The sequence below is a fragment of the Mytilus trossulus genome, chromosome 8 (assembly GCF_036588685.1).
Source record: "Mytilus trossulus isolate FHL-02 chromosome 8, PNRI_Mtr1.1.1.hap1, whole genome shotgun sequence".
NCBI lineage: Eukaryota > Metazoa > Mollusca > Bivalvia > Mytilida > Mytilidae > Mytilus > Mytilus trossulus.
The window spans coordinates 16,928,966-16,944,480 of NC_086380.1; the positions used below are offsets into that span (position 1 = coordinate 16,928,966).

General features: G+C 32.4%; 1 protein-coding gene across 1 annotated transcript in view; it reads right to left on the reverse strand.

The window, feature by feature from the left end:
* Nucleotides 1-8,993: 8,993 nt before the first annotated feature.
* The window catches only part of LOC134727401 (GATOR complex protein Iml1-like), a 104,472-nt gene continuing 97,950 nt past the window's right edge, over nucleotides 8,994-15,515 (reverse strand). Inside the window, exons 37-40 of the mRNA XM_063591782.1 lie at nucleotides 13,708-13,871; nucleotides 12,927-13,095; nucleotides 11,949-12,009; nucleotides 8,994-10,868 (exon numbers count right to left, since the gene is read on the reverse strand). Of these exons, the coding sequence (XP_063447852.1) occupies nucleotides 10,409-10,868; nucleotides 11,949-12,009; nucleotides 12,927-13,095; nucleotides 13,708-13,871 (854 nt within the window). The 3' untranslated portion in view covers nucleotides 8,994-10,408. The remainder of the gene's footprint in view (nucleotides 10,869-11,948; nucleotides 12,010-12,926; nucleotides 13,096-13,707; nucleotides 13,872-15,515) is intronic.

Genomic DNA, 15,515 nt, shown 5'->3' on the forward strand with positions numbered 1-15,515 from the left:
GAATTTTGGATCCTCAAATACTCTTCAACATTGTACTTGTTTTGGTTTATTAATATTTTTGATTCGAGCGTCACTGATGAGTCTTATGTAGACGAAACGCGTCTGGCGTACTGAATTATAATCATGGTACCTTTGGTAACTACCAGCACAAACATTATTCTACACAATTGATATAAAATGAATCAAATTGTACCACCGTGTTTTTAGCATAACATTTATATAATTCCCGTACGCTAAAACAAACACTAGATAACCCCTTTGTTTCTCAAATAGTTAGAAACTGAATGCAGGATTTAAAACTAGCTTTGATATAAAGGAATTGGCTTAGATATAATCAAAATGCTTAACACGTTGTGTATTATTTACTGATGTCAATAGTTACATAATCGTGACCCTATTCTTCAATTTTACAGTATTATGAGTCAATTATATAAACTGCATACATTTTTCACGGAAAGCTTTCAATTTTGCAGAATACACTCCGACGTATTATTTTTTTCATATTAAATGACATGTTGTATTGAACGGTTAGCAGTTGAGACATCACTGCAAGACACATTAATAGTTAATTTAAGAATGATCATATTTTATAAAATTTATCTTTAAATACTAATAAAATCTTTTTTCTAGTATAACTAACAATATCAGTAGGGAAATTATTACTTTAAACTTTATAAAGAGCAGTAATGATAGTCATATATTATTAAGTAATATATATGTCTGTATGAGAATTGTTGCCATGCACTTCATTTTTCAACACTCATCAAGTGCAATCCCCTTACAGCCTTTATGTGATGTAATTATAAGATCTAAAAAAAATATTAAGATCACATCAAATATAATACTTCCATGGTCACATCAACATAACATGTCTCCCTGTGATAAATGATCTGCTGTATGTCTTACGACTATACAAATTGTACAATGTGAACGTTCTAACAGCGTTAAAGAATAAGGAAGGTCATGGTGTAACTTCAAGGCAACCCAACCTCAGGATATCAATTACTCATGACTGCTGACCAGAATGAATAAATGATCCATAACCAATTGATTAGTTCAAGCTACTTAAATTAAGTAGCAAAACTATAGAACAGTATTTATCATAAAAATTGGACAAAACCAAGGAAAATCTGTACTATACGCGGGAGGAAATCACTCTCTGTCGTACTCGGTTAAAGGTAATGGACCATGTGTCAATAGAAAACACGTAGATCGACAGATACGTAATCTGAAGCAATTAAACATTACAAAAATTGTACATAGACTTGAGCTGAGTCTGAAGATTTTTTACTATTGATATTGAGGTACAGAAAAAAGTGAAATCACAAAAATACTGAACTTAGAGGAAAATCAATTCGGAAAATCCATAATCACATAATCACATGGCAAAATCAAATAACAAAACGCATCAAAAATGAAATATAAATGATAAATAATGCCCATTTTGGAAAATTGTTCATACTGTATGAAAATATAAAACAAGAATATGTCCAAAGTACACGGATGCCCCACTCGCATTATCATTTTCCATGTTCAATGGACCGTGAATTTGGGTAAAAACTTTAATTTGGCCTGAAAGGTAAAAAGATCAACCAAAAGGGAACATGTGGACTAAGTTTCAAGTTGATTGCACTTTAACTTCATCAAAAACTACCCTGACCATAACTTATACCGAAACTCTCACTTTTAATTTTTAAGTTCAGTGGACCATAAAAATGGGGTCAAAAGTCTAATTTTGTTTTATAATGTGAAAGATGATCATATCATTAGGAACATGTGTACTAAGTTTTAAGTTGATTGGACAACAACTACCTTGACCAAAAACTTTAACATGAAGTGGGACGAACGGACGAACAGACGAACGGATGAACGAACAGACGGAAGGACGCACAGACCAGAAAACATAATGCCCCTCGACTATCGTAGGTGGGGCATAAAAAAATGGATCATGAGTAAATGACGCGGTTAGAAATCAATAAATAGTCGTTGACCAAGCCTTCCTATCAAAAGATTAAAATAGATCAAAACCATGAGAACACTTTCCCGAAATAGGCAAAAGTTAGAAGAACATTAAAAATATCAACAATAGTGAATCGTTTATTATGGATCAGGATCTGCTTTGCCTTCCGGAGCACCTGAGATCACCACAGGTTTTGATAGGATTCGTGCTGCTTAGTCTTTAGTTTTCTAAGTTGTGTCATGTGAATTATTATTTGTCTGTTTGTCTTTTCCATTTTTAGCCATGACGTTGTCAGTTTATATTCGATCTCTGCGTTTGCCTGTCCCTCTGGTATCTTTTGTCCCTCTTTTATCTTTGGAATAAACGGAACATAAGGAAATATAAAAAGTAATTACGCCTATTTCAAGGAATATAAAGATAAAGAAAATAATATTAAATATTCAAAGATCCGATATGTGATGGTTAGGATTCTTATAAATTCGTGGTGCTAAATATCCGACTTTGAGCGTTTCAAATGAGGTAATCCAGAAAAGCGCTTCGACGACTATGCATTTTATAACGTGTAGATTGTCAGTGAATGTCTTAGCTAAGTTCTATAGTAATGTGTACATCTGATATCATACCCGTAGCCAGGGGGTTCGGACAACCCCCCCCCCCCCCCCCTTGAAAACAAATAAGCACTGTTAAAGTCGATGTTTCTGTTCGAATTGTGACTGTTAAAGTCGAGTTTTTGAGTCAAACGAACCCCCACTTGGAAATTCCTGGCTACGGGCCTGGATATTGTTCAAGTACATTAAAATAAAAATGACAACAAATGACCATTTTGGAGAATTCAATTTATATTGTGAGGTAACAGCATTATGAAAAAAGTATTTCATCAGTAAATAATGCAAATATTGTATTAACATCCAGTAACATGTCCCACTGAGAAATCAATACAAAAATCGTTGATCAAGTCCTCCAATCAGAACCAGAACTGGATCAAAACCATGAGAACAACTTTTCTCTAAACTTAAAAGGTAAACGATTTAAAGTTTTTAAAAAAATCATTAAAAATGTCAAATTGTCCTTTGATTTAAAACGGATCTTAGGCAAATGTAAAAAATAATTACGTCTATTTCAAGGACTTAAAAGATAAAGAAAATAATATTGAATATTGAAAGATCGAATGTTGATGTTGACAATCGAATTTTGAATGTTGATTCACATGTGTTGAATGGTTACAGCTGGATATTTGAGTGTTAAAAGTCGAATATTAAATGTTGAGTCGAACTGTTGTGAAAATTGCCAATAAAAAAACTACATGTTATTAATGTCATGTCTCCGAAGGAGTGGAAGGCTTAGCTTCAAATAATATGTGAAATTTAATAACTGAATTGTTCAAAAGCTTTGTTATAAATCATGCCAGTACCGAAATACTGACTATTGAGCTGATGTACCCTCGGGACTGATAGTACATCAGCAGAGGTATCGACCTCCCACTGCTGTAAAAAATGAAAACAACACACGTTTGACTTATAGAGGAGTAGAACCGGTAAGGGCTGATTTTGGCCTCAAATTTCATTTCATCTAACGAAAGAGTTTGCACACTTTTTAAACGCTTAAGTGTCTATTTCAGTTGATTCAATAAGTTGATGTGAACGATTTTAACTGATTTAGTCCTTAAAAACGCTCCGAATCAAGCTTAAATATGAAAATCTATCAAATATGCCAAAAAATGTCACTTTTTAGACGGCTGTTGTCAAAAATGTTCATCCTCAACCTTTATATACATGACAACTTACATTTCAATATTAAGAATGAACACGAATGCGGCCACTTTCATACGGAAACCGTCTAAAATGTAATTAAAATTAACTAGATTTCAGTAATTTTGCATGACTTTATGATGCTAGTATCCAATATATGTGCATTGTATTGTAAAAAACAGCCCATATGTACGTACCAGAAGCATTCTTCTTTCCAATAGATAACTAAAAGTTTACATTTTAACAATTTTGTAAAACTGCTATATTTTGGGGCAAAAAAGGGGTCTTCTTACTGGACCTACTCTTTTCACGATTCGGAAGCGCTTTTCTAAATTAACCTTCATCAGAAATGCTCAACACCGAACATTATATGAAAGCCACATGCAGATGTTTAAGAACCCAAAGAGATATTTACCATACAGAGACTTTCAAAATTTAGAATTTTGAATATTGTGAACACATGACGCTTATCAAAACTAGAGGCTCTAAAGAGCCTGTGTCGCTCACCTGTATTTACTGATGCTTTGGAAATCATGTACGGTTAAACTCATAATTCATAGTATAAGATATCATTTGATACTATAACAATATCTAAGATAATAGCATAACTTCCATAAAATTACTAACTTAGTGGCAGCAACCCAACAACTGGTTGTCGGATTTGTCAGAAAATTTCAGGGCAGATATATCTAAATCTGATGAACATTTTTGATACCAGTCAGATTTCCTCTAAATGCTTCAGTTTCAGAGAAATAAACCAAAAATTGCATTTTACCCTATGTATATTTTTTAGGCAGTTCAGCTGCCTTATGCGAGCACCCTGGATTTGTGTGCTACCCAATAAATGCTGAAATACGTGCCATTGTTATCATCTAGCTGGCTGCTATATTATTTATAACTTATTGGACAGTTTTTTTCATACTTTTCATTCTGGATTACAAAAAATATGACCTGAAACCTTAAATGATCGTCTATTTTTCCAAAAGCTTTAAAGTTGCACATAGGAAGAAGAGCACATTCGGAATCCTTATGTAATTTATTATCCCCTGAGCTTTTGCCTAAGATGTCAAAGAACAAATGTATGAAATATTTACTCGCCGACTGGCGAAAATCTCAAAAGACAAGTAGTTAAGATTTCCCCAATCGCAAAAGTCGTGAAATATTGTTTGTCGTCAATACGTAGTCAACTACGTATATATACGTCAGTAGTCTATTAATATAAGTTCAACTGATCACGCTGTTGGCGGCAATTTTGAATCGAAGCTTTTGAATTAGAAGACGAAATTTCGTATCTTTTCAATTTCTGTATCTGTATGGTTACGTCGTAGCTACCAATTCTGGCTTTAATACAACGGGGTGTTTATAGCAGGGGTTCAAATAAGTGGTGGTCCGAGGTCTGCGACCTTCCACTTCTGCAGTCGGACTTTGTTACTTTGTTACTAGCTACGCCCAGCATGCGCGACGGACCTTGAAAGAAAATTAAAAAAAAATAACTATGCAAACATTTTTACCAAAGTTTCCAAATAAACGATCTCAAACTTATTTTCATCATTACTATTACTACTACAGAAAATCGCCGATAAATAATTTGTAAATCCGAGCAAAATCGTTCCACACTATATGTGAGAGGAGGTAGGAGGGGTTCTGATCCCGGACTTAAAAACACCAGATCCCGAAATTCCGAGGTCCCGAAATCCGAAAAAAGAATTCCCGGATCCCGAAAGGGTCAATCCCGAAATCCCGAGCTTAAAACACCCGATCCCGGAGTCTCGATAAAGGTCCTATCCCCCTCATATGTCAAAAACAACATTGAAAATAAATGACTGTCACGAGAAGACAATACAATATCGGATCCGATTCCGGAAGCGGATAAGGGTAATCCCTGGTTTTGGAAGCAAAAAATATTTTGTACACCAATTTTAATATCAAAATCCAATACAATGCGGCAGCTGGGAACAGGTTATCTAACAATATATATGTTCCTGGTAACAGTATAAATTTTCTTTATCAGTGATAAATGTTGGTAATGCATGTTAAATACTTTTCAAGTTAAACCTGAGACTACTATAACACATTATTGTGTTATAGTAGTCCCAGGTTAAACATATTACTGCAATTTCAAGTGGTATTTTTTTCTTCTCAATTTTGATAGGTCAGTTAAAAAAGCTGGAAGTTTCTTATATTAAAAAATTTGGTATGATTGCCAATGAGACAACTAACCACAAGTGACCAAAATTATCAAATCTTGGTAACGGTCAAGATCCCCACCCCTAAACCATATATATTTATGTATGGGACAATATAACAAATCATATGAAATATAGGTGGAGTTCGTGGGGCCACCCTACCCCTTTTTGTTTGAGAATTTATAACGGTCGAGATTCACAATCTTAAACAATATATATTTATGTATGGGTCAATATTACAAATCAAATGAATTGTAAGGGGGTCCCTATTGTCACTGTACACCCTCCTGTTCGAGAACTTATAAAAATTCGAGATCATCACCCCTTAACCATATACACTCATGTATAAGACTATATAACAAATCAAATGAAATATAGGGGAAGTCCCTGTGGTCACCCTACCCCTCATGTTTAAGAACTTTGAAACAGATGAGATCCCCAACTCTAAATTAAATGAAATATAGGGGGAGTACCTGCAGTCACCACACCCCTCCTGATTGAGAAATTGGAAACAGTCGAGAATCCCACCTTTAAATTAAACCATATATATATTCATGTATGAGAACTAATCAAATGAAATAATGGGAGAGTCCTTATGATCACCCTACCCACTCCTGTTCGATAACTTAGAAACAGATGAGATTCCCACCCCTCAACCATTTATATATTCATGTATTGGACAATATAACAAATCAAATGAAATATACTAGTAGGGGAAGTCACTAGGGTCCCCCACCTCTCCTGTTTGAAAACTTAATTAACGGTCGAGATCCCCACCCATAAACCATATATATTCATGTATGGGACAATATAAAAAATCAAATGAAAAAAAGGGGTATTCCCTAGGGTCACCCCACACCCTCTTGTGTGTGTTTTGGGAACTTGTAAAAGATTGAGAAACCAACGCCTAAACCATATTCATTCGTGTTTGTCATTTCAAAAAAGATTAAATGACATATAGTGGTCAATCTCATAGGTGACACCTATGCATATCACTTTGCTAGACCCTAACACCTTTCATTTTATTCCAAACTTAGACATTATGGACTTGGGGTGAAGTTGGGAGTCATTTACATTTATTATGGACAGGTCAGTCAGACCTCACCATTGTTCCCTGAAGAAGTAAACATTTGTCTGATTTGTGTCTCATAACTTTTGTACTGTACAACACAAACTCAGTTTTCTTTCCAGGGAAGCAAGTCCATTCATACTTTTACAAGCTCGTACTTTAGTCAACTTGAACTTCTAACAGTCAACTAATACGAACAATTACAATCAACTAGAATAACTGCAATGATTGCAAATTTGTACCACGGCTGACTCATGAGACTCGTGACCATTCGTGGTCATGTGCATTGCTATTGAAAACCTTGATATAATATGAATTATTTGCCTTAATGATTAATTCATTAAATGAACTTAAATGTACAATTATATACGAATGTTATGTTTGCTCTTTTAAATCTTTAAAAAAAAGTTGAAGCAACATTGCCACAGTTTTCATAATTATGTTTGCCTTGGTTTTTGGTTAACTGCATACAGTGCTTACAGCGCTTTGATTTTTAAATGTCTGCCATCTTGGTTCCAAGCAGGGCCATCAAACACATTTGTTAAACTAGATACTCTTATGATAATCGTGGACAAGTTTGGTTACATTTTGTCTTAGTAGTTTCAGAGGAAAGATTTTTGTAAAAGATTACAAAAATTTACGAAAATTGGTAAAATTGGCTATAAAGGGCAACAACCCCTGAAGAGGTAAACTTACCATTTTGGTCATTTGACTTACTTGTAGATCTTACTTTGCTGAACATTATCGCTGTTCTCAGTTTACCTCTATCTATAATAATATTCAAGATTATAATAAACCACAAACGACAAAACTTCCTTTAAATTACCAGGTAAGGGGCAGCAACCTTACAACGGATTCAAAAATGTTATGACTATTTATCTCTCATCAGGTCAACCATCTTGTCACTTATAAATTGTCAAAATGATGGAATTTTATGAGACTCAAAAGAAGACAAATGGACCATAGGAAACATCATTTTAGAAGATTATAAAAATGAACATCATAAAAATATGCATGAATCTCCCACTGGCAGTTTATAATTAGAATGATTTTAATTTTCCCATAGTGAACTTTTCATGACTGATAATTCAGGGCTTGCATCACACTTATATAATTTTCCTTTCTAGAGGGCTTATCTCAAGAAAACTATTGAAACAAGGTTTCCAAATCTTGAAGTCATCCTTTTGAGAGTTCTATTAACCTCATTGTGATTTGGTTAACCACTACATATGTGTCATAGATATGTTCAACTTGTCATAGCCACAATCCATTCACTTCACCTTGATCATGTGACATCACACAATTTCAACGTGTAGTCTTGTTAGTACAAGACCAAGGTGCACATAGTGTCCTGTACTCCTTTAGCATCTTCTTACTTTTTGTTTTGCAGGTGTGTGTGTGTGTGGGGGGGTGGGGGGGGGGTTATCAACTTGAAAAATAGTTTGTTTGAAACCACTTATGATATCAAATAGGTCATGGTAATTTCTCCCTTATTTCGTTATATAAAAGTTATTTTCTTCTATAATAGACTAAAACTGTAGATTCATTATTATTTTTGGAACTCGTTGGTACAGGTGAACCACGAAATCATTTGTTCAACAAAGTAAACAAAATTATAAGGTTATATGCAGATTTTGGCAAAACCACAAAATCAAATATCCACAATAGCCTAAAAATCTACAGTTTTCTTTTTTAAAGAAATAAATAAAATGAAAACATCTTATACTTAATTCACAGGGAAAATGGGACTCATTTTGGTTATCACTTCTATCTTTTATAGGTAAAGCAAAAGAAACAATGGAACAAAATTTGACTTATTTATTCATGAAAGACAACAATTTGAATGAAGCATTCTTACTCCAAACAATTACATATATAAATCAAAAACATATTTGAATGAAGCATTCTAACTCCAAACAATTATATATATAAATCAAAAACATATCATGTTATCACTCAACAAATAACATCACAATACATTGCACTTGCCAAACACATTATTATAAATTCACATTATCTGAGTTTTAATGTTTTCCATAACAAATACAACCATTTTCATTCTTGCAGGAATGCGATAAAAAGAAACATAATGTATATGTAACAATTTCAAGATATTGACCTTAAGTATTTAATTTTTAAACCAGAATGGAGGTCTCCCTCAAGACCATAAACATGACAAGTGGGTTTATTTCCCACGTAAGGAGCAAATAATCTTAGCAATTCTAATTTTTACTTTTTCTTAACTGTGATAGAGTGGGGTGCTCATTTTCGCCACATCTTTCCATTTTTTCTTCGGTTTATGTTCAGGTCTTCATGTTTTTGAAGTATACTGATATTTCTATATGAAGATAACTTCACATGCAAAATATTCTTAGCTTTAAAACGTGTTTGATTTGAGAAAAATCATCTGAAAAGTTTGATTAAAGGGTGTTTGAAATTTCCTAATGTTTTGTCTATGGGGGACACATATTCACGGTTTTTACACATCTAATTAAAACCAAATAACTGCAGCTTTAAACAATATCTATCAACTAAATTTCCGTTTTTCAGTCTTTTGCGGTAAGTGCCGAAACTTAGTCTCATTTTCAAAAATAATCATCTTTGTTTTAAAATATAATTTACAGGCATATTTCTTCCATTTCAACCATCCTTTGAAGTTTTGCAACTCGAAATCATAAAACGGCGAAATTGTGTCCATGGCAAATATGAGCGCCCCACTCTACAGATGTAACCCAAATAATGAAATAGATTATTTGAAGCTTTGTTCTTGAAATGTCATTTAAATAATTTATTGCTATCAATTTATATATTCAAACATATATTTCAAAAATTCCTTAAAAATTATTATTTGAATTTGAATATGTTGAAATGTTAATAGAATATCCCAAGAAAATTATGGAAAAATCAGTTGTGTAGCAAATCTATACATAAAAATCTACAGGGAGAAAAGACAAATATAATTAAGGAGGTTTGAAAAGCTGGTGGATAAATAACTGAATTTATTTGAAATATACAAAATTTCATAACAACTGGTTTCAGAAAATTAAAACATGAATGTGTTTTCATTATATTTCTAAAATCTAATTTGGTAAATAAGTTTTCTTCATCTTGTCTAAGATGACCTGGGATATCTTCCACATATGAAAGAAATAAACAAATTTTCTTATGTTTTAAGTTTTTTTACTAAACAAAAAGAAAATCTATGAGTCCCTGTTTCGAATTTAAAAACAAAACTACGATTCCTTGAAACTTACATTTATATCCAACTTCTTCACATATCCACATAGTAAAAATAAATCCACATCATATCAAAATGTAATTGAACAGCTTATTAATAGTTTAGTTTTAGTGGATAAGCACTATTTTGAAATGATATGTATTTCAAATGTCCATAATGCACCAACTAATGCCTGGACATCTTGTGTTACTTCATCACAATAGATTATCACACAGGATTGTCTAATTTATAATCATGCCAGTATTCTTTCAATCTGTCATCTTTGTTGGAACAAAACTCACGGAAATCTGCCAACATTTTGTCCTGAAAATGTTCATCCCCTGTGTGCGATGTCCGCCACTTTTTGGACAACATATAATTCCACGACCACAAAAACCCAATTTTATTCCAATGTTGATCATCATGTTGATTTGTGCGACTTGTTTGGCGTGCTATATAATCTTTCCGTAACTGTGATGCTGACTTTTTCTTGTGACCGTACACAAACGGGGCCTCCTTCATTGTAGGAGAGGTTGTTTGACTGTCCTCTATCAATACAAACATTCCTCCAGAGCAGTGTACATATTGTTCTTCGTTCTGACTAGGTGAAGACCCAGAGGAGGATGGATTTGGACTAGGGGGGTATCCTGAAGGTTTAGCCATCACAGAAAAAGGCATGAAACCATATCTGAAATCAAAATATAAAATACACACAAGGTTATGACTTAAGATAATTTAATTAAAGTATCTTGAATATATAGTTTTGACCGTATTTATTTTTCAAAAGGAGAAAAATAAAATTCAAACTGTACAATTTTTCTTACTGGAGAAAACAGTCCTTTGATTTAAGAATTGAGTTTTATCTTTATAAAAGTAATCTCCAACAGTTTTATATGATGAACCTTTATACAATACATTTTTAACAAATGAACTTGTTGCTAATAATTGTAAGAATAAAAAATGCAAGTATTTTATTTCTTTTTGGCACTGACAGGACATTCACCAAAGCAATCACTCATATAAAATTAGGCAAATACTTAATGAATGGCTATTATTTATTTTGAATTTATTGAACCATAAAACTAATTTTTGACTCTAGACATTGAATAATTCCGCGAAGCGGATTATATAAAATGTGTAGAGTCAAAAATTAGTTTTATGGTTCAATAAAATCAAAATAAATTATTGCCATTCATTATAAATAAATTTCTTATCAAAAATAAGACTGAAAGACCTTTTCATATTATTTATGTTAACAATAACAACGTACACACATGTTGGCTTATAAATACACAACGTCAGAGTGGGCGTGTCGCCATCAAAATTGACAACATTGAAAATAAAACTAATAATTTTAACCAATCAGAAGACAGTAAAAACATCAAAATTTATTTATAAGAATGTGTCCTAAGTACACAGATGCCTTATCCACACTATCATTTTCTATGTTCAGTGGACCGTGAAAATGGGATAAAATCTCTAATTTATTTATTATTAAAATTAGAAGGACAATATTATATGGTACATGTTTACTTACTTTCAAGTTGATTGGACTTCAACTTCATCAAAAACTACCTGGACCAAAAACCTAATTAAACCTGAAGTGGGATGAATGGACAGACGGACGGATGTAGATCAAACAACATAATACCCATAAATGGGGGATAAAAATGTATATGTTATAAATGTTTACTTCATTTAGGCATTTTGTTTAATTGTTCATTGCAAATTAAGCCTAACATCTGAAACTGTAAGAGTTGTGAATTACCTTTTAATAATTGACTGTTGGAAGTGCTTCAACTTTTGTGTCTTTATATCCTGGTCATAGCCTAAAAATATAAATATAGAGAAGAGATTGGTAATGATAGGCAATCTAATGTTTACAATAATTGCTGAAAGGTTATAAACTGAGAAGAATATTCATCATTGTAAACTATTCATTCAACTAGTACTCAGAAAAATTCTCAAATACTTTATGTCCTTGGAGATGCCTAATCTATTGAATAAATTATTTGGTGTAAACTGAGATTTCACTATCATATACTTTTTCAAAATGCTAATCAAAATCTAATTTAAGGTGGTACCTAACACTACAGGGAGATAACTCTGTAAAATCAGCAGAACGTTTTAATGACGTTGTGTTCTTAAGGAAATATTAAGCTTCTCAATGATCAAAATAAGTGTTTGTCAAACTTCTATATAACTAGTGTAATTTTTTTGATTAAACAGTTGGTTCAATTTTTTTGATTTTTTTGTATTTTTGTCAAAGGGTCAAAGTAAATACTTTGTCAAAATTTTAAGAAAAATTTAAACGAGCCAAGTTAATTTTATTTCAGGTGTTAAGTACCACCTTAAAGAGAAAATCAAAATTATAAGCAACTCATAAGTAATGACTGAAAATACAGAATTATTTTAGTCTTCTAATAAGATGGAAAACATAATTAGACTGATGATGATATGCCATACTTTGCATGTATATGTAGAATAATGTTGTTATTTAGAACTGACTTTAAATGCATACCTGGTCAGCTAAACTTGATTTCAATAATCAAACCCAACTGGTATATTTTTATTTGAACTCTGTATTTTCTAATTTTCATTCGCCCTCTGCACTGAAACATGTCAATTTCATTTAATTACTGCAGCAAAGCCTAAAGTCTTGTTGTTATAACTGCTTTAGCATAATATGTATAAGCTTAAGATTGTTTACATTTAGATTCCATAAACACTCCATATAATTTCTTACCATGGAAAATACCTTTGCCCCCATTAGACATGCATGCAATATTTAAGGGTAAGAATATTGGTCCTCTCAAAGGATCAGAATCAGGTGCTGTGGGCAAGGCAAATGGATCAACAGGAACAGGTAGGAACTGAAAACCACAAGGTCTTGCTTTTCTATACCAAGTTGATACCTGTGACAATATAGGAATGTATCTATCAATTTTTGGAGAATTTCAAGTTTTACATAATTAACTTTTGGCACCAAGCTGTATCTTGTAAATTTAACGTTATATTGAATTGCTTCTTTTACAATCCTGACTTTTTAATATTTGGCTGTGGAGCATTGCTGATGAAGGTATATCCAGAAAAGCAGTTCTGATGTATGTATTTTATATCATTAACTACAGTATTTGTAGTATTTTATAAAATGAATAAGTATTATATGTATTTTAATGGTCTCTCATAATTCTTTTAAGAATGGCTCATAAATATATCTAATTGTTTTAACTATGTTTACTGTTTAATTAATTTTGTTTTAATCATGTTGTATGTGGTGAGACTTTAATAAACTGTTGAATCTGAATCTGTATGCAATGTATAAAGTAATCATTACATTTTTTAACCCTTTTATTAATTAATTATGTTAATGTATCTGGATGCATCTTTATATTATATAACATTGACCAGGATATTTATAAACTTACTATGTTCAAACAAACTTGAATAATGAAACTTTGAAAAAAGTGATAATATCTCTTGGTGAATATCTAATGAATTAATGATATACAGAAAATATTATTTACCAGTTCAGCCAGTATACTGCCAGTAGCCACCACCCACTGAAGTTCTAGCTCCCAAGCACAATGAGGACTATAGTATGCATGGTACCTGGCTGTGGCCCATTCTGGTCGATCACTTCGACCATTAAAATCTACATCCACACTCACATACTTGTGGGTCAACGTAGCTGTTAAAGTAAATTATTTCATTTTACCGGTAATTAGAAAACTTCCATGTGTTTAACAGTTTCTTTCAAAAAGGTAAATTCTTTTTTATAGCTGTAAATTTTAATACGTTGAAACATTGCCTAAATTGATATAAAACATACCTCATCAAAGCCATTTCATCTCACACCTAACAATATTTGACATGTGTTGATACCATTTTATGTAACTTGACAACACATAATAATAAATAGTTTCACTCACATTATAATTAACTGTTGGATCAATGTTTTTAAATAGCTGTTGGACCAATGTTTTAAATAACTATTGGACCAATGTTTTTAAATAGCTGTTGGACCAATATTTTAAATAACTATTGGACCAATGTTTTTAAATAGCTGTTGGACCAATTTTTTTAAATAGCTGTTGGACCAATGTTTTTAAATAACTATTGGACCAATGTTTTTAAATAGCTGTTGGACCAATGTTTTTAAATAACTATTGGACCAATGTTTTTAAATAGCTGATGGACCAATGTTTTTAAATAACTGTTGGACCAATGTTTTTAAATAGCTGTTGGACCAATTTTTTTAAATAGCTGTTGGACCAATGTTTTTAAATAACTGTTGGACCAATGTTTTTAAATAGCTGTTGGACCAATTTTTAAAAATAGCTGTTGAACCAATGTTTTTAAATAACTGTTGGACAAATGTTTTTAAATAGCTGTTGGACCAATGTTTTTTAAATAACTGTTGCATCAGTGTTATAATAAACAGTTGCATCAACAGAGCATGATAGTCTTGTGCAGATATTTTTGCGAGAATAAAATAAAATATCCAGAAAGTATCTTTTCAGAAGTTAAAAATACATGCATGAGGATATCCATAGCTATAAATATTGCTTTTAATATAAATGGCTTTTGTAAGTCCCATGACTCTGGAACAACAAACCAGATATATATGAAATAATAGGTAGTTTAGTTTTTGATACTGACTATATCATGTGGAATATCTTGCGTCACACAATGCATTGCCTAATATTTTCATTGATACAGCCAGTACGTTGATACTCAAAAATATTAGGCAGTAAGATCAGACGGAAAATATACGAATTACCAATAATAAAAAATATCAAAGGTGTGTCTACCGTCACCAATTCCAATAACAGTGCAACGTGTGTTGTTATTTAATCTATGCATACTAAAGTTAGTGTGCAACATATAAAAAACTCACACTGGTATATGTATCACTTGTGTTTATACTTGATAATCTACATTAGGACATTGAGGGGGGTCTCATTGGGGGGTTCCAATCCCAGATCCCACTTACTGTTTTGTCAGATTCCCGTATCCTGCCTACACTCTGTATGTAAGCAATTCTCATTTTTTTGTAATTTCCTGTGTCCAGCTAGACTTTATTTCCTGTTTTCACGCCACAATAACTTGACTTTCACGTGTCACGCTAACAAAATATCAGCAATCCCCTGTCACGCTTAGACCCCAATGAGACCCACATTGAGCTTTGCAGCTAACACAATGGAATAAATAATAAAATTTACATATTTCTAGGGGTTGAATAATGTACATACGGGTAGGTGTACAATTCTAAATAAACACAATGATCATATCAGTTTAAGGATGCAGGGAGACAGTTTGTACTGGAACACAA